Source organism: Scyliorhinus torazame, chromosome 7 (genome assembly GCF_047496885.1).
Source record: "Scyliorhinus torazame isolate Kashiwa2021f chromosome 7, sScyTor2.1, whole genome shotgun sequence".
In the NCBI taxonomy this organism is placed as follows: domain Eukaryota; kingdom Metazoa; phylum Chordata; class Chondrichthyes; order Carcharhiniformes; family Scyliorhinidae; genus Scyliorhinus; species Scyliorhinus torazame.
The window spans coordinates 4,705,801-4,725,477 of NC_092713.1; the positions used below are offsets into that span (position 1 = coordinate 4,705,801).

The 19,677-nt window shown below is 53.3% G+C and overlaps 1 protein-coding gene across 1 annotated transcript in view; it reads left to right on the forward strand.

Annotated features, from left to right (window-relative positions):
• LOC140426008 (netrin-G1-like) overlaps positions 1–19,677 on the forward strand; it is a 262,666-nt gene that overhangs the window by 149,220 nt on the left and 93,769 nt on the right. Inside the window, exon 3 of the mRNA XM_072510281.1 lies at positions 8,020–8,192. Coding sequence (XP_072366382.1) covers positions 8,020–8,192 — 173 coding nt within the window. The remainder of the gene's footprint in view (positions 1–8,019; positions 8,193–19,677) is intronic.

Consider the following 19,677-nt stretch of genomic DNA (forward strand, 5'->3'; position numbering starts at 1 on the left):
CCAGAATCGGTTCCAATGTCCCAGGAATTTGAATCCCTCCCTCTTGCACCATCTCTCGAGCCACGCATTCATCCTCTCTATCCTGACATTCCTACTCTGACTAGCTCGTGGCACTGGTAGCAATCCTGAGATTACTACCTTTGAGGTCCTACTTTTTAGTTTAACTCCTAGCTCCCTAAATTCAGCTTGTAGGACCTCGTCCCGTTTTTTTACCTATATCGTTGGTGCCTATGTGCACCACGACAGCTGGCTGTTCACCCTCCCCCCCCAGAATGTCCTGCAGCCGCTCCGAGACATCCTTGACCCTTGCACCAGGGAGGCAACATACCATCCTGGAGTCTCGATTGCGTCCGCAGAACCGCCTGTCTATTCCCCTTACAATTGAGTCCCCTATCACTATAACCCTGCCATTCTTCTTCCTGCCCAGCTGCGCAGCAGAGCCAGCCACGGTGCCATGAAATGGCTGCTGCCGCCTTCCCCTTGTGAGCCATTTCCCTCAACAGTATCCAAAGCAGTATATCTGTTTTGCAGGGAGATGACCGCAGAGGACACCTGCACTGCCTTCCTACTCTTGCTCTGTCTTTTGGTCACCCATTTACTATCTCCCTCAGTACCTTTCACCTGCGGTGTGACCAACTCGCTAAACGTGCTATCCACGACGTCCTCAGCATCGCGGATGCTCCAAAGTGAGTCCATCCGCAGCTCCAGAGCCGTCAAGCGGTCTAACAGGAGCTGCAACTGGACACACTTCATGCACGTGAAGGAGCCAGGGACAGGGATGAGGGAGTTGAATGGTACGTCAGTACATTTGCAGACGATACGAAGATTGGTGGAGTTGTGGAGTTGTCGGCTGCAAAGAGACACAGATAAGATGCAGAGCTGGGCTGAGAAGTGGCAGATGGAGTTTAAGCCTGAAAAGTGTGAGGTTGTCTATTTTGGAAGGACAAATATGAATGCGGAATACAGGGTTAACGGTAGAGTTCTTGGCAATGTGGAGGAGCAGCGAGATCTTGGGGTCTATGTTCATACATCTTTGAAAGTTGCCACTCAAGTGGATAGAGCTGTGAAGAAGGCCTATGGTGTGCTCGCGTTCGTTAACAGAGGGATTGAATTTAAGAGCCGTGAGGTGATGATGCAGCTGTACAAAACTTAGGTAAGGCCACATTTGGAGTACTGTGTACAGTTCTGGTCGCCTCATTTTAGGAAGGATGTGGAAGCTTTGGAAAGGTGCAAAGGAGATTTACCAGGATGTTGCCTGGAATGGAGAGTAGGTCTTACGAGGAAAGGTTGGGGGTGCTAGGCCTTTTCTCATTAGAACGGAGAAGGATGAGGGGCGACTTGATAGAGGTTTATAAGATGATCAGGGGAATAGATAGAGTAGACAGTCAGAGACTTTTCCCCCGGGTGGAACAAACCATTACAAGGGGACATAAATTTAAGGTGAATGGTGGAAGATATAGGGGGGATGTCAGAGGTAGGTTTGTTACCCAGAGAGTAGTTGGGGCATGGAATGCACTGCCTGTGGAAGTAGTTGAGTCGGAAACATTAGGGACCTTCAAGCAGCTATTGGATAGGTACATGGATTACGGTAAAATTATATAGTGTAGATTTATTTGTACACAGTCCTCCAAATGTGGCCTTACCTAAGTTTTGTACAGCTGCATCATCACCTCACGGCTCTTAAATTCAATCCCTCTGTTAACGATGCTATTCCCTACCTGTATCAGACCTTCCAAAATGCATTACCTCACATTTGTCTGGATTAAACTCCATCTGCCATCTCTCCGCCCAAGTCTCCAAATGATCTAAATCCTGCCGTATCCTCTGACAGTCCTCATCGCTATCCGCAATTCCACCAACCTTTGTGTCGTCTGCAAACTTACTAATCAGAACAGTTACATTGTCCTCCAAATCATTTATATATAGTACGAACAGCAAAGGTTCCAGCACTGATCCCTGCGGAACACCACTAGTCGCAGCCCTCCAATCAGAAAAGCTCCCTTCCATTGCTACTCTCTGCCTTCTATGACCTAGCCAGTTCTGTATCCATCTTGCCAGCTCATCCCTGATCCCGTGTGACTTCACTTTTTGTATTAGTCTACCATGAGGGACCTTGTCAAAGGTCTTACTGAAGTCCATATGGACAACATCCACTGCCCTACCTGCATCAATCATCTTTGTAACCTCTTCGAAAAACTCTATCAAGTTAGCGAGACACGACCTCCCCTTCCCAAAACCATGCTGCCTCTCACTAATACGTCCATTTGCTTCCAAATGGGAGTAGATCCTGTCTCGACGAATTCTCTCCAGTAATTTTGCTACCACTGACAGAAGACTCACCGTCCTGTAGTTCCCTGGATTACCCTTGCTACCCTTCTTAAACAGAGGAACAACATTGGCTATTCTCCAGTCCTCCGGGACATCACCTGAAGACAATGAGGATCCAAAGATTTCTGTCAAGGCCTCAACAATTTACTCTCTAGCCTCCTTCAGTATTCTGGGGTAGATTCCATCAGGCCCTGGGGACTTATCTACCTTTATATTTTTCAAGACGCCCAACACCTCATCTTTTTGGATCACAATGTGACCCAGGCTATCTACACCCCCTTCTCCAGACTCAACATCTACCAATTCCTTCTCTTTGGTGAATACTGATGCAAAGTATTCATTTAGTACCTCGCCCATTTCCTCTGGCTCCACACATAGATTCCCTTGCCTATCCTTCAGTGGGCCAACTCTTTCCCTGGCTACCCTCTTGCTTTTTATGTACGTGTAAAAAGCCTTGGGATTTTCCTTAACACTATTTGCCAATGACTTTTGGTGACCCCTTTTGGCCCTCCTGAGTGAGTGCTGCACTGTCAGAGGGTCAGTACTGAGGGATTGCTGCACTGTCAGAGGGTCAGTATTGAGGGAGAGCTGCACTGTCAGAGGGTCAGTGCTGAGGGAGTGCTGCACTGTCAGAGGGTCAGTACTGAGGGAGTGCTGCACTGTCAGAGGGTCAGTACTGAGGGATTGCTGCACTGTCAGAGGGTCAGTATTGAGGGAGAGCTGCACTGTCAGAGGGTCAGTGCTGAGGGAGTGCCGCACTGTCAGAGGGTCAGTACTGAGGGAGTGCCGCACTGTCAGAGGGTCAGTACTGAAGGAGTGCCGCACTGTCAGAGGGTCAGTACTGAGGGAGTGCCGCACTGTCAGAGGGTCAGTACTGAGGGAGAGCCGCACTGTCAGAGGGTCAGTACTGAGGGAGTGCCACACTGTCAGAGGGTCAGTACTGAGGGAGTGCTGCACTGTCAGAGGGTCAGTACTGAGGGAGTGCCGCACTGTCAGAGGGTCAGTACTGAAGGAGTGCCGCACTGTCAGAGGGTCAGTACTGAGGGAGTGCCGCACTGTCAGAGGGTCAGTACTGAGGGAGAGCCGCACTGTCAGAGGGTCAGTACTGAGGGAGTGCCACATTGTCAGAGGGTCAGTACTGAGGGAGTGCTGCACTGTCAGAGGGTCAGTACTGAAGGAGTGCTGCACTGTCAGAGGGTCAGTACTGAGGGACTGCCGCACTGTCAGAGGGTCAGTACTGAGAGAGTGCCGCACTGTCAGAGGGTCAGTACTGAGGGAGAGCTGCACTGTCAGAGGGTCAGTACTGAGGGAGTGCTGCACTGTCAGAGGGTCAGTAGTGAGGGAGTGCCGCACTGTCAGAGGGTCAGTACTGAGGGAGTGCTGCACTGTCAGAGAGTCAGTACTGAGGGAGTGCTGCACTGTCAGAGGGTCAATACTGAGGGAGTGCTGCACTGTCAGAGGGTCAGTGCTGAGGGAGTGCCGCACTGTCAGAGGGTCAGTACTGAGGGAGTGCTGCACTGTCAGAGGGTCAGCAATGAGGGAGTGCTGCACTGTCAGAGGGTCAGTACTGAGGGAGTGCCGTACTGTCAGGGGGTCAGTACTGAGGGAGCGCTGCACTGTCAGAGGGTCAGTACTGAGGGAGTGCTGCACTGTCAGAAGGTCAGTACTGAGGGAGTGCTGCACTGTCAGAGGGTCAGTACTGAGGGAGTGCTGCACTGTCAGAGGGTCAGTACTGAGGGTGTGCTGCACTGTCAGAGGGTCAGTACTGAGGGAGTGCTGCACTGTCAGAGGGTCAGTACTGAGGGTGTGCTGCACTGTCAGAGGGTCAGTACTGAGGGTGTGCTGCACTGTCAGAGGGTCAGTACTGAGGGAGTGCTGCACTGTCAGAGGGTCAGTACTGAGGGTGTGCTGCACTGTCAGAGGGTCAGTACTGAGGGAGTGCTGCACTGTCAGAGGGTCAGTACTGAGGGAGTGCTGCACTGTCAGAGGGTCAGTAATCAGGGAGAGCTGCACTGTCAGAGGATCAGTACTGAGGGAGTGCCGCACTGTCAGAGAGTCAGTACTGAGGGAGTGCTGCACTGTCAGATGGTCAGTACTGAGGAAGTGCTGCACTGTCAGAGGGTCAGTACTGAGGAAGTGCTGCACTGTCAGAGGGTCAGTACTGAGGGAGTGCTGCACTGTCAGAGGGTCAGTACTGAGGGTGAGCCGCACTGTCAGGGGGTCAGTACTGAGGGAGTGCTGCACTGTCAGAGGGTCAGTACTGAGGGAGTGCTACACTGTCAGGGGGTCAGTACTGAGGGAGTGCTGCACTGTCAGAGGGTCAGTACTGAGGGAGTGCTGCACTGCCAGGGGGTTAGTCCAGAGGGAGTGCTGCACTGTCAGAGGGTCAGTGCTGAGGGAGTGCTGCACTGTCAGAGGGTCAGTACTGAGGGAGCGCTGCACTGCTAGGGGGTCAGTACTGAGGGAGTGCTGCACTGTCAGGGGGTCAGTACTGAGGGAGTGCTGCACTGTCAGAGGATCAGTGCTGAGGGAGTGCTGCAATGTCAGAGGGTCAGTACTGAGGGAGTGCTGCACTGTCAGAGGGTCAGTGCTGAGGGAGTGCTGCAATGTCAGAGGGTCAGTACTGAGGGAGTGCTGCACTGTCAGAGGGTCAGTACTGAGGGAGTGCTGCACTGTCAGAGGGTCAGTACTGAGGGTGTGCTGCAATGTCAGAGGGTCAGTACTGAGGGAGTGCCGCACTGTCAGAGTGTCAGTAATCAGGGAGAGCTGCACTGTCAGAGGGTCAGTACTGAGTGAGTGCTGCACTGTCAGAGAGTCAGTACTGAGGGAGTGCTGCACTGTCAGAGGGTCAGTACTGAGGGAGTGCTGCACTGTCAGAGGGTCAGTACTGAGGGTGTACTGCATTGTCAGAGGGCCAGTACTGAGGGTGTGCTGCACTGTCAGAGGGTCAGTACTGAGGGAGTGCTGCACTGTCAGAGGGTCAGTACTGAGGGTGTGCTGCACTGTCAGAGGGTCAGTACTGAGGGAGTGCTGCACTGTCAGAGGGTCAGTACTGAGGGAGTGCTGCACTGTCAGAGGGTCAGTAATCAGGGAGAGCTGCACTGTCAGAGGATCAGTACTGAGGGAGTGCCGCACTGTCAGAGAGTCAGTACTGAGGGAGTGCTGCACTGTCAGAGGGTCAGTACTGAGGGAGTGCTGCACTGTCAGAGGGTCAGTACTGAGGGAGTGCTGCACTGTCAGAGGGTCAGTACTGAGGGAGTGCTGCGCTGTCAGAGGGTCAGTACTGAGGGAGTGCTGCACTGTCAGAGGGTCAGGACTGAGGGTGTGCCGCACTGTCAGGGGGTCAGTATTGAGGGAGTGCTGCACTGTCAGAGGGTCAGTACTGAGGGAGTGCTGCACTGTCAGGGGGTCAGTACTGAGGGAGTGCTGCACTGTCAGAGGGTCAGTACTGAGGGAGTGCTGCACTGTCAGGGGGTCAGTACTGAGGGAGTGCTGCACTGTCAGAGGGTCAGTACTGAGGGAGTGCTGCACTCTCAGGGGGTCAGTACTGAGGGAGTGCTGCACTGTCAGAGGGTCAGTGCTGAAGGAGTGCTGCACTGTCAGAGGGTCAGTACTGAGGGAGCGCTGCACTGTCAGGGGGTCAGTACGGAGGGAGTGCTGCACTGTCAGGGGGTCAGTACTGAGGGAGTGCTGCAATGTCAGAGGGTCAGTACTGAGGGAGTGCCGCACTGTCAGAGGGTCAGTACTGAGGGAGTGCTGCACTGTCAGAGGGTCAGTACTGAGGGAGTGCTGCACTGTCAGAGGGTCAGTACTGAGGGAGTGCTGCACTGTCAGAGGGTCAGTATTGAGGGAGTGCCGCACTGTCAGAGGGTCAGTACTGAGGGAGTGCTGCACTGTCAGAGGGTCAGTACTGAGTGAGTGCTGCACTCTCAGGGGGTCAGTACTGAGGGAGTGCTGCACTGTCAGAGGGTCAGTGCTGAGGGAGTGCTGCACTGTCAGAGGGTCAGTACTGAGGGAGCGCTGCACTGTCAGGGGGTCAGTACGGAGGGAGTGCTGCACTGTCAGGGGGTCAGTACTGAGGGAGTGCTGCAATGTCAGAGGGTCAGTACTGAGGGAGTGCCGCACTGTCAGAGGGAAAGTACTGAGGGAGTGCTGCACTGTCAGAGGGTCAGTACTGAGGGAGTGCTGCACTGTCAGAGGGTCAGTACTGAGGGAGTGCTGCACTGTCAGAGGGTCAGTATTGAGGGAGTGCTGCACTGTCAGAGGGTCAGTAATCAGGGAGAGCTGCACTGTCAGAGGGTCAGTACTGAGGGAGTGCAGCACTGTCAGAGGGTCAGTACTGAGGGAGTGCCGCACTGTCAGAGGGTCAGTACTGAGGGAGTGCTGCACTGTCAGAGGGTCAGTACTGAGGGAGTGCCGCACTGTCAGAGGGTCAGTAATCAGGGAGAGCTGCACTGTCAGAGGGTCAGTACTGAGGGAGTGCTGCACTTTCAGAGGGTCAGTACTGAGGGAGTGCTGCACTGTCAGAGGGTCAGTACTGAGGGAGTGCTGCACTGTCAGAGGGTCAGTACTGAGGGAGTGCTGCACTGTCAGAGGGTAAGTAATCAGGGAGTGCTGCACTGTCAGTGGGTCAGTAATCAGGGAGAGCTGCACTGTCAGAGGGTCAGTACTGAGGGAGTGCCGCACTGTCAGAGGGTCAGAACTGAGGGAGTGCTGCACTGTCAGAGGGTCAGTACTGAGGGAGTGCTGCACTGTCAGAGGGTCAGTAATCAGGGAGAGCTGCACTGTCAGAGGGTCAGTACTGAGGGAGTGCTGCACTGTCAGAGGCTCAGTACTGAGGGAGTGCTGCACTGTCAGAGGGTCAGTAATCAGGGAGAGCTGCACTGTCAGAGGGTCAGTACTGAGGGAGTGCTGCACTGTCAGAGGCTCAGTACTGAGGGAGTGCTGCACTGTCAGAGGGTCAGTACTGAGTGAGAGCTGCACTGTCAGAGGGTCAGTACTGAGGGAGTGCCGCACTGTCAGAGGGTCAGTACTGAGGGAGTGCTGCACTGTCAGAGGGTCAGTACTGAGGGAGTGCTGCACTGTCAGAGGGTCAGTACTGAGGGAGTGCTGCACTGTCAGAGGGTCAGTAATCAGGGAGAGCTGCACTGTCAGAGGGTCAGTAATGAGGGAGTGCTGCACTGTCAGAGGGTCAGTACTGAGGGAGTGCCGCACTGTCAGAGGGTCAGTACTGAGTGAGAGCTGCACTGTCAGAGGGTCAGTACTGAGGGAGTGCCGCACTGTCAGAGGGTCAGTACTGAGGGAGTGCTGCACTGTCAGAGGGTCAGTACTGAGGGAGTGCTGCACTGTCAGAGGGTCAGTACTGAGGGAGTGCTGCACTGTCAGAGGGTCAGTAATCAGGGAGAGCTGCACTGTCAGAGGGTCAGTAATGAGGGAGTGCTGCACTGTCAGATGATCAGTACTGAGGGAGTGCTGCATTGTCAGAGGGTCAGTACTGAGGGAGTGCTGCACTGTCAGAGGGTCAGTAATCAGGGAGAGCTGCACTGTCAGAGGGTCAGTACTGAGGGAGTGCTGCACTGTCAGAGGGTCAGTAATCAGGGATAGCTGCATTGCACTGTAATGTTTCTATGGTCTGGCGTCTAACAGATTCCTCAGTTTTTTTGAAACGAGCTTGCTGTTCTCTGTTCCCAGGTGTAAGTGTAACCTTCACGCTAACAACTGCATCTTGGAGAAAGGGACGCTGATTTGCCAGTGTGAGCACAACACGACTGGCCTGGACTGTGAGAGATGCAAGAAAGGTTTTCAAGGCCGTGCTTGGAGAGCAGGCTCCTACCTCCCAATTCCCAAAGGGACAGCCAATTTCTGTGAGTAACGAGCGTTCCTCTAACTCAGCCCAATGTCTGTGAGTAACGAGCGTTCCGCCGACCCAGCCCAATGTCTGTGAGTAACGAGCGTTCCTCTTACTCAGCCCAATGTCTGTGAGTAACGAGCGTTCCTCCGACCCAGCCCAATGTCTGTGAGTAACGAGCGTTCCTCCGACCCAGCCCAGTGTCTGTGAGTAACGAGCATTCCTCCGACCCAGCCCAATGTCTGTGAGTAACGAGCGTTCCTCTAACTCAGCCCAATGTCTGTGAGTAACGAGCGTTCCTCCGACCCAGCCCAATGTCTGTGAGTAACGAGCGTTCCTCTAACTCAGCCCAATGTCTGTGAGTAATGAGCGTTCCTCTAACTCAGCCCAATGTCTGTGAGTAACGAACGTTCCTCCGACCCAGCCCAATGTCTGTGAGTAACGAGCGTTCCTCCGACCAAGCCCAATGTCTGTGAGTAACGAGCGTTCCTCCGACCCAGCCCAATGTCTATGAGTAACGAGCGTTCCTCCGACCGAGCCCAATGTCTGGGAGTAACGAGCGTTCCTCTAACTCAGCCCAATGTCTGTGAGTAACGAGCGTTCCTCTAACTGAGCCCAATGTCTGGGAGTAACGAGCGTTCCTCTTACTCAGCCCCATGTCTGTGAGTAACGAGCGTTCCTCTAACTCAGCCCAATGTCTGTGAGTAACGAGCGTTCCTCTTACTCAGCCCAATGTCTGTGAGTAACGAGCGTTCCTCCGACCCAGCCCAATGTCTGTGAGTAACGAGCGTTCCTCACACCCAGCCCAATGTCTGTGAGTAACGAGCGTTCCTCCGACCCAGCCCAATGTCTGTGAGTAACGAGCGTTCCTCTTACTCAGCCCAATGTCTGTGAGTAACGAGCGTTCCTCCGTCGCAGCCCAATGTCTGTGAGTAACGAGCGTTCCTCCGACCCAGCCCAATGTCTGTGAGTAACGAACGTTCCTCCGACCCAGCCCAATGTCTGTGAGTAACGAGCGTTCCTCCGACCCAGCCCAATGTCTGTGAGTAACGAGCGTTCCTATGACCCAGCCCAATGTCTGTGAGTAACGAGCGTTCCTCCGACCCAGCCCAATGTCTGTGAGTAACGAACGTTCCTCCGACCCAGCCCAATGCCTGTGAGTAACGAGCGTTCCTCCGTCACAGCCCAATGTCTGTGAGTAACGAGCGTTCCTCTGACCCAGCCCAATGTCTGTGAGTAACAAGCGTTCCTCCGACCCAGCCCAATGTCTGTGAGTAACGAGCGTTCCTCCGACCCAGCCCAATGTCTGTGAGTAACGAGCGTTCCTCTGACTCAGCCCAATGTCTGTGAGTAACGAACATTCCTCCGACCCAGCCCAATGTCTGTGAGTAACGAGCGTTCCTCCGACCCAGCCCAATGTCTGTGAGTAACGAGCGTTCCTCCGACCCAGCCCAATGTCTGTGAGTAACGAGCGTTCCTCCGACCCAGCCCAATGTCTGTGAGTAACGAACGTTCCTCCGACCCAGCCCAATGTCTGTGAGTAACGAGCGTTCCTCCGACCCAGCCCAATGTCTGTGAGTAACGAGCGTTCCTCCGACTCGGCCCAATGTCTGTGAGTAACGAGCGTTCCTCCAACGCAGCCCAATGTCTGTGACTAACGAGCGTTTCTCCGACCCAGCCCAATGTCTGTGAGTAACGAGCGTTCCTCCGACTCGGCCCAATGTCTGTGAGTAACGAGCGTTCCTCCAACGCAGCCCAATGTCTGTGAGTAACGAGCGTTTCTCCGACCCAGCCCAATGTCTGTGAGTTACGAGCGTTCCTCCGACCCAGCCCAATGTCTGTGAGTAACGAACGTTCCTCTAACTCAGCCCAATGTCTGTGAGTAACGAGCGTTCCTCCGACCCAGCCCAATGTCTGTGAGTAACGAGCGTTCCTCTAACTGAGCCCAATGTCTGTGAGTAACGATCGTTCCTCCGACCCAGCCCAATGTCTGTGAGTAACGAGCGTTCCTCCGACCCAGCCCAATGTCTTTGAGTAACGAGCGTTCCTCTAACTCAGCCCAATGTCTGTGAGTAACGAGCGTTCCTCCGACCCAGCCCAATGTCTGTGAGTAACGAGCGTTCCTCTAACTCAGCCCAATGTCTGTGAGTAACGCGCGTTCCTCCGACCCAACCCAATGTCTGTGAGTAACGAGCGTTCCTCCGACCCAGCCCAATGTCTGTGAGTAACGAGCGTTCCTCCGACCCAGCCCAATGTCTGTGAGTAACGAGCGTTCCTCCGACCCAGCCCAATGTCTGTGAGTAACGAGCGTTCCTCCGACTCGGCCCAATGTCTGTGAGTAACGCGCGTTCCTCCGACCCAGCCCAATGTCTGTGAGTAACGAACGTTCCTCCGACCCAGCCCAATGTCTGTGAGTAACGAGAGTTCCTGCGACCCAGCCCAATGTCTGTGAGTAACGAACGTTCCTCCGACTCAGCCCAATGCCTGTGAGTAACGAGCGTTCCTCTAACTCAGCCCAATGTCTGTGAGTAACGAGCGTTCCTCCGACCCAGCCCAATGCCTCTGAGTAACGAACGTTCCTCCGACCCAGCCCAATGTCTGTGAGTAACGAGAGTTCCTGCGACCCAGCCCAATGTCTCTGAGTAACGAGCGTTCCTCCGACCCAGCCCAATGTCTGTGAGTAACGAGCGTTCCTCCGACCCAGCCCAATGCCTCTGAGTAACGAACGTTCCTCCGACCCAGCCCAATGTCTGTGAGTAACGAGAGTTCCTCCGACCCAGCCCAATGTCTCTGAGTAACGAACGTTCCTCCGACCCAGCCCAATGTCTGAGAGTAACGAGAGTTCCTGCGACCCAGCCCAATGTCTCTGAGTAACGAGCGTTCCTCCGACCCAGCCCAATGTCTGTGAGTAACGAGCGTTCCTCCGACCCAGCCCAATGTCTGTGCGTAACGAGCGTTCCTCCGAAACAGCCGAATGTCTGTGAGTAACGAACGTTCCTCCGACCCAGCCCAATGTCTGTGAGTAACGAGCGTTCCTCTAACTCAGCCCAATGTCTGTGAGTAACGAGCGTTCCTCCGACCGAGCCCAATGTCTGTGAGTAACGAGCGTTCCTCCGACCCAGCCCAATGTCTGTGAGTAACGAGCGTTCCTCCGACCCAGCCCAATGTCTGTGAGTAACGAGCGTTCCTCCGACCCAGCCCAATGTCTGTGAGTAACGAGCGTTCCTCCGACCCAGCCCAATGTCTGTGAGTAACGAGCGTTCCTCCGAAACAGCCCAATGTCTGTGAGTAACGAGCGTTCCTCCGAAACAGCCCAATGTCTGTGAGTAACGAGCGTTCCTCCGACCCAGCCCAATGTCTGTGAGTAACGAGCGTTCCTCTAACTCAGCCCAATGTCTGTGAGTAACGAGCGTTCCTCCGACCGAGCCCAACGTCTGTGAGTAACGAGCGTTCCTTAACTCAGCCCAATGTCTGTGAGTAACGAGCGTTCCTCCGACCCAGCACAATGTCTGTGAGTAACGAGCGTTCCTCTAACTCAGCCCAATGTCTGTGATTAACGAGCGTTCCTCCGACCCAGCCCAATGTCTGTGAGTAACGAGCGTTCCTCTTACTCAGCCCAATGTCTGTGAGTAACGAGCGTTCCTCCGACCCAGCCCAATGTCTGTGAGTAACGAGCGTTCCTCCGACCCAGCCCAATGTCTGTGAGTAACGAGCGTTCCTCGAACTCAGCCCAATGTCTGTGAGTAACGAGCGTTCCTCCGACCCAGCCCAATGTCTGTGAGTAACGAACGTTCCTCCGACCCAGCCCAATGTCTGTGAGTAACGAACGTTCCTCCGACCCAGCCCAATGTCTGTGAGTAGCGAGCGTTCCTCCGACCCAGCCCAATGTCTGTGAGTCACGAGTGTTCCTCTAACTCAGCCCAATGTCTGTGAGTAACGAGCGTTCCTCCGACCCAGCCCAATGTCTGTGAGTAACGAGCGTTCCTCCGACCCAGCCCAATGTCTGTGAGTAACGAGCGTTCCTCCGACCCAGCCCAATGTCTGTGAGTAACGAGCGTTCCTCTTACTCAGCCCAATGTCTGTGAGTAACGAGCGTTCCTCCGACCCAGCCCAGTGTCTGTGAGTAACGAGCGTTCCTCTAACTGAGCCCAATGTCTGTGAGTAACGAGCGTTCCTCTAACTCAGCCCAATGTCTGTGACTAGCGAGCGTTCCTCCGACCCAGCCCAATGTCTGTGACTAGCGAGCGTTCCTCCGACCGAGCCCAATGTCTCTGAGTAACGAACGTTCCTCCGACCCAGCCCAATGTCTGTGAGTAACGAGCGTTCCTCCGACCCAGCCCAATGCCTCTGAGTAACGAACGTTCCTCCGACCCAGCCCAATGTCTGTGAGTAACGAGAGTTCCTGCGACCCAGCCCAATGTCTCTGAGTAACGAGCGTTCCTCCGACCCAGCCCAATGTCTCTGAGTAACGAGCGTTCCTCCGACCCAGCCCAATGTCTGTGAGTAACGAGCGTTCCTCTAACTCAGCCCAATGTCTGTGAGTAACGAGAGTTCCTGCGACCCAGCCCAATGTCTGTGTGTAACGAGCGATCCTCCGACCCAGCACAATGTCTGTGAGTAACGAGCGTTCCTCCGACCCAGCCCAATGTCCGTGAGTAACGAGCGTTCCTCCGACCCAGCCCAATGTCTGTGAGTAACGAGCGTTCCTCCGACCCAGCCCAATGTCTGTGAGTAACGAGCGTTCCTCCGAAACAGCCGAATGTCTGTGAGTAACGAACGTTCCTCCGACCCAGCCCAATGTCTGTGAGTAACGAGCGTTCCACCGACCCAGCCCAATGTCTGTGAGTAACGAGCGTTCCTCTAACACAGCCCAATGTCTGTGAGTAACGAGCGTTCCTCCGACCGAGCCCAACGTCTGTGAGTAACGAGAGTTCCTTAACTCAGCCCAATGTCTGTGAGTAACGAGCGTTCCTCCGACCCAGCACAATGTCTGTGAGTAACGAGCGTTCCTCTAACTCAGCCCAATGTCTGTGATTAACGAGCGTTCCTCCGACCCAGCCCAATGTCTGTGAGTAACGAGCGTTCCTCTTACTCAGCCCAATGTCTGTGAGTAACGAGCGTTCCTCCGACCCAGCCCAATGTCTGTGAGTAACGAGCGTTCCTCCGACCCAGCCCAATGTCTGTGAGTAACGAGCGTTCCTCGAACTCAGCCCAATGTCTGTGAGTAACGAGCGTTCCTCCGACCCAGCCCAATGTCTGTGAGTAACGAACGTTCCTCCGACCCAGCCCAATGTCTGTGAGTAACGAGCGTTCCTCCGACCCAGCCCAATGTCTGTGAGTAACAAGCGTTCCTCTAACTCAGCCCAATGTCTGTGAGTAACGAGAGTTCCTCGAACTCAGCCCAATGTCTGTGAGTAACGAGCGTTCCTCCGACCCAGCCCAATGTCTGTGAGTAACGAACGTTCCTCCGACCCAGCCCAATGTCTGTGAGTAGCGAGCGTTCCTCTAACTCAGCCCAATGTCTGTGAGTAACGAGCGTTCCTCCGACCCAGCCCAATGTCTGTGAGTAACGAGCGTTCCTCCGACCCAGCCCAATGTCTGTGAGTAACGAGCGTTCCTCCGACCCAGCCCAATGTCTGTGAGTAACGAGCGTTCCTCTTACTCAGCCCAATGTCTGTGAGTAACGAGCGTTCCTCCGACCCAGCCCAGTGTCTGTGAGTAACGAGCGTTCCTCTAACTCAGCCCAATGTATGTGAGTAACGAGCGTTCCTCTAACTCAGCCCAATGTCTGTGAGTAACGAGCGTTCCTCTAACTCAGCCCAATGTCTGTGAGTAACGAGCGTTCCTCCGACCCAGCCCAATGTCTGTGAGTAACGAGCGTTCCTCCGACCCAGCCCAATGTCTGTGAGTAACGAGCGTTCCTCCGACCCAGCCCAGTGTCTGTGAGTAACGAACGTTCCTCTAACTCAGCCCAATGTCTGTGAGTAACGAGCGTTCCTCCGAGCGAGCCCAATGTCTGTGAGTAACGAACGTTCCTCTAACTCAGCCCAATGTCTGTGAGTAACGAGCGTTCCTCCGACCCAGCCCAATGTCTGTGAGTAACGAACGTTCATCCGACCCAGCCCAATGTCTGTGAGTAACGAGCGTTCCTCTAACTCAGCCCAATGTCTGTGAGTAACGAGCGTTCCTCTAACTCAGCCCAATGTCTGTGAGTAACGAGCGTTCCTCCGACCCAGCCCAATGTCTGTGAGTAACGAGCGTTCCTCCGACCCAGCCCAATGTCTGTGAGTAACGAGCGTTCCTCTTACTCAGCCCAATGTCTGTGAGTAACGAGCGTTCCTCCGACCCAGCCCAATGTCTGTGAGTAACGAGCGTTCCTCCGACCCAGCCCATTGTCTGTGAGTAAAGAGCGTTCCTCTAACTCAGCCCAATGTCTGTGAGTAACGAGCGTTCCTCCGACCCAGCCCAATGTCTGTGAGTAACGAGCGTTCCTCCGACCCAGCCCAATGTCTGTGAGTAACGAGCGTTCCTCTGACCCAGCCCAATGTCTGTGAGTAACGAGCGTTCCTCCGACCCAGCCCAATGTCTGTGAGTAACGAGCGTTCCTCTTACTCAGCCCAATGTCTGTGAGTAACGAGCGTTCCTCCGACCCAGCCCAATGTCTGTGAGTAACGAGCGTTCCTCTAACTCAGCCCAATGTCTGTGACTAGCGAGCGTTCCTCCGACCCAGCCCAATGTCTGTGAGTAACGAGCGTTCCTCCGACCCAGCCCAATGTCTGTGAGTAACGAGCGTTCCTCTAACTCAGCCCAATGTCTGTGAGTAAAGAGCGTTCCTCTAACTCAGCCCAATGTCTGTGAGTAACGACCGTTCCTCCGACCCTGCCCAATGTCTGTGAGTAACGAGCGTTCCTCCGACCCAGCCCAGTGTCTGTGAGTAACGAACGTTCCTCTAACTCAGCCCAATGTCTGTGAGGAACAAGCGTTCCTCCGACCCAGCCCAATGTCTGTGAGTGACGATCGTTCCTCCGACCCAGCCCAATGTCTGTGAGTAACGAGCGTTCCTCCGACCCAGCCCAATGTCTGTGAGTAACGAGCGTTCCTCCGACCCAGCCCAATGTCTGTGAGTAACGAGCGTTCCTCCGACCCAGCCCAATGTCTGTGAGTAACGAGTGTTCCTCTAACTCAGCCCAATGTCTGTGAGTAACGAGTGTTCCTCTAACTCAGCCCAATGTCTTTGAGTAACGAACGTTCCTCTAACTCAGCCCAATGTCTGTGAGTAACGAGCGTTCCTCCGACCCAGCCCAATGTCTGTGAGTAACGAGTGTTCCTCTAACTCAGCCCAATGTCTGTGAGTAACGAGTGTTCCTCTAACTCAGCCCAATGTCTTTGAGTAACGAACGTTCCTCTAACTCAACCCAATGTCTGTGAGTAACGAGCGTTCCTCCGACCCAGCCCAATGTCTGTGAGTAACGAGCGTTCCTCCGACCCAGCCCAATGTCTGTGAGTAACGAGCGTTCCTCCAACTCAGCCCAATGTCTGTGAGTAACGAGCGTTCCTCCGACCCAGCCCAATGCCTGTGAGTAACGAGCGTTCCTCCGACCCAGCCCAATGTCTGTGAGTAACGAGCGTTCCTCTAACTGAGCCCAATGTCTGTGAGTGAGGATCGTTCCTCCGACCCAGCCCAATGCCTGTGAGTAACGAGCGTTCCTCCGACCCTGCCCAATGCCTGTGAGTAACGAGCTTTCCTCCGACCCAGCCCAATGTCTGTGAGTAACGAGCGTTCCTCGAACTCAGCCCAATGTCTTTGAGTAACGAGCGTTCCTCTAACTCAGCCCAATGTCTGTGAGTAACGAGCTTTCCTCCGACCCAGCCCAATGTCTGTGAGTAACGAGTGTTCCTCTAACTCAGCCCAATGTCTGTGAGTAACGAGCGTTCCTCCGAACCAGCCCAATGTCTGTGAGTAACGAGCGTTCCTCCGACCCAGCCCAATGTCTTTGAGTAACGAACGTTCCTCTAACTCAGCCCAATGTCTGTGAGTAACGAACGTTCCTCCGACCCAGCCCAATGTCTGTGAGTAACGAGCGTTCCTCCGACCCAGGCGTGGCGAGGCCACGTTGGATTTGGTTTTGGGTAATGAACCAGGCCAGGTGTTGGATTTGGAGGTAGGAGAGCACTTTGGTGACAGTGACCACAATTCGGTGACGTTTACGTTAATGATGGAAAGGGATAAGTATACACCGCAGGGCAAGAGTTATAGCTGGGGGAAGGGCAATTATGAAGCCATTAGACGTGACTTGGGGGGGATAAGGTGGAGAAGTAGGCTGCAAGTGTTGGGCACACTGGATAAGTGGGGCTTGTTCAAGGATCAGCTACTGCGTGTTCTTGATAAGTATGTACCGGTCAGACAGGGAGGAAGGTGCCGAGCGAGGGAACCGTGGTTTACCAAGGAAGTGGAATCTCTTGTTAAGAGGAAGAAGGAGGCCTATGTGAAGATGAAGTGTGAAGTTTCGGTTGGGGCGATGGATAGTTACAAGGTAGCGAGGAAGGATCTAAAGAGAGAGCTAAGACGAGCAAGGAGGGGACACGAGAAGTATTTGGCAGGAAGGATCAAGGAAAACCCAAAAGCTTTCTATAGGTATGTCAGGAATAAGCAAATGACTAGGGAAAGAGTAGGACCAGTCAAGGACAGGGATGGGAAATTGTGTGTGGAGTCTGAAGAGATAGGCGAGATACTAAATGAATATTTTTCGTCAGTATTCACTCAGGAAAAAGATAATGTTGTGGAGGAGAATGCTGCGCTCCAGGCTAATAGAATAGATGGCATTGAGGTACGTAGGGAAGAGGTGTTGGCAATTCTGGACAGGCTGAAAATAGATAAGTCCCCGGGACCTGATGGGATTTATCCTAGGATTCTCTGGGAGGCCAGGGAAGAGATTGCTGGACCTTTGGCTTTGATTTTTATGTCATCATTGGCTACAGGAATAGTGCCAGAGGACTGGAGGACAGCAAATGTGGTCCCTTTGTTCAAAAAGGGGAGCAGAGACAACCCCGGCAACTATAGACCGGTGAGCCTCACGTCTGTAGTGGGTAAAGTCTTGGAGGGGATTATAAGAGACAAGATTTATAATCATCTAGATAGTAATAATATGATCAGGGATAGTCAGCATGGCTTTGTGAAGGGTAGGTCATGCCTCACAAACCTTATTGAGTTCTTTGAGAAGGTGACTGAACAGGTTGACGAGGGTAGAGCAGTTGATGTGGTGTATATGGATTTCAGCAAAGCGTTTGATACGGTTCCCCACGGTAGGCTATTGCAAAAAATACGGAGGCTGGGGATTGAGGGTGATTTAGAGATGTGGATCAGAAATTGGCTAGCTGAAAGAAGACAGAGGGTGGTGGTTGATGGGAAATTTTCAGAATGGAGTACAGTCACAAGTGGAGTACCACAAGGATCTGTTCTGGGGCCGTTGCTGTTTGTCATTTTTATCAATGACCTAGAGGAAGGCGCAGAAGGGTGGGTGAGTAAATTTGCAGACGATACTAAAGTCGGTGGTGTTGTCGATAGTGTGGAAGGATGTAGCAGGTTACAGAGGGATATAGATAAGCTGCAGAGCTGGGCTGAGAGGTGGCAAATGGAGTTTAATGTAGAGAAGTGTGAGGTGATTCACTTTGGAAGGAATAACAGGAATGCGGAATATTTGGCTAATGGTAAAGTTCTTGAAAGTGTGGCTGAGCAGAGGGATCTAGGTGTCCATGTACATAGATCCCTGAAAGTTGCCACCCAGGTTGATAGGGTTGTGAAGAAGGCCTATGGAGTGTTGGCCTTTATTGGTAGAGGGATTGAGTTCCGGAGTCGGGAGGTCATGTTGCAGCTGTACAGAACTCTGGTACGGCCGCATTTGGAGTATTGCGTACAGTTCTGGTCACCGCATTATAGGAAGGACGTGGAGGCTTTGGAGCGGGTGCAGAAGAGATTTACCAGGATGTTGCCTGGTATGGAGGGAAAATCTTATGAGGAAAGGCTGATGGACTTGAGGTTGTTTTCGTTGGAGAGAAGAAGGTTAAGAGGAGACTTAATAGAGGCATACAAAATGATCAGGGGGTTGGATAGGGTGGACAGTGAGAGCCTTCTCCCGCGGATGGATATGGCTGGCACGAGGGGACATAACTTTAAACTGAGGGGTAATAGATATAGGACAGAGGTCAGAGGTAGGTTCTTTACGCAAAGAGTAGTGAGGCCGTGGAATGCCTTACCTGCTACAGTAGTGAACTCGCCAACATTGAGGGCATTTAAAAGTTTATTGGATAAACATATGGATGATAATGGCATAGTGCAGGTTAGATGGCTTTTGTTTCGGTGCAACATCGTGGGCCGAAGGGCCTGTACTGCGCTGTATTGTTCTATGTTCTATGTTCTATGTTCTAATGTCTGTGAGTAACGAGCGTTCCTCCGACCCAGCCCAATGTCTGTGGGTAACGAGCGTTCCTCCGACCCAGCCCAATGTCTGTGAGTAACGAACGTTCCTCTAACTCAGCCCAATGTCTGTGAGTAACGAGCGTTCCTCCGACCCAGCCCAATGTCCGTGAGTAACGAGCGTTCCTCTAACTCAGCCCAATGTCTGTGAGTAACGAGTGTTCCTCCGAACCAGCCGAATGTCAACACAAGCTTCATTTCATATTTCATTCTCATTGGAACTCCCAGAAACTCATTGATTCCCCATCACTCCCGATGTAACTTTCTGACTGTGTTACTGTGAAAACAGAGACTGAGAGTGAGAGCTTGGACAGGCACAGAATCAGCAAATCCTACAGCCATTCATTCCATCGACTCTGTACTGGCCCTTTGAAAGACATAGTGTAAATGGGCTTTAGAGTGGTTTCACAGGTCAGCGCAACATCGAGGGCTGAAGGGCCTGTACTGCGCTGTATTGTTCGAGGTTCTATATCCAATTAATCCCAGTCCCCCTGCTCTTTCCCCATAGTCCGAGAACATTTCCCATCATAATTATTTGGAAATTTAAGTGGAGACAACAATGATTTATAAAAAGGAAAGTGAATGGGAAATTGACAGAGCGGCAGGATGGGTGGGATAGAGCGAGAGAATGGGACTGAGGGCGGGATGAGAGGGATAGAGTGGGAGAATGGGACCGAGGGCAGGATGAGAGGGATAGAGTGGGAGAATGGGACTGAGAGCGGGATGAGAGGGATAGAGCGGGAGAATGGGACTGTGGGCAGGATGAGAGGGATAGAGCGGGAGAATGGGACTGAGAGCAGGATGAGAGGGATAGAGCGGGAGAAAGGGACTGAGAGCAGGATGAGAGGGATAGAGCATGAGAATGGGACTGAGAGCGGGATGAGAGGGATAGAGCGGGAGAATGGGACTGAGAGCAGGATGAGTGGGATAGAGCGGGAGAATGGGACTGAGAGCAGGATGAGAGGGATAGAGCGGGAGAATGGGACTGAGGGCGGGATGAGAGGGATAGAGCGGGAGAATGGGACTG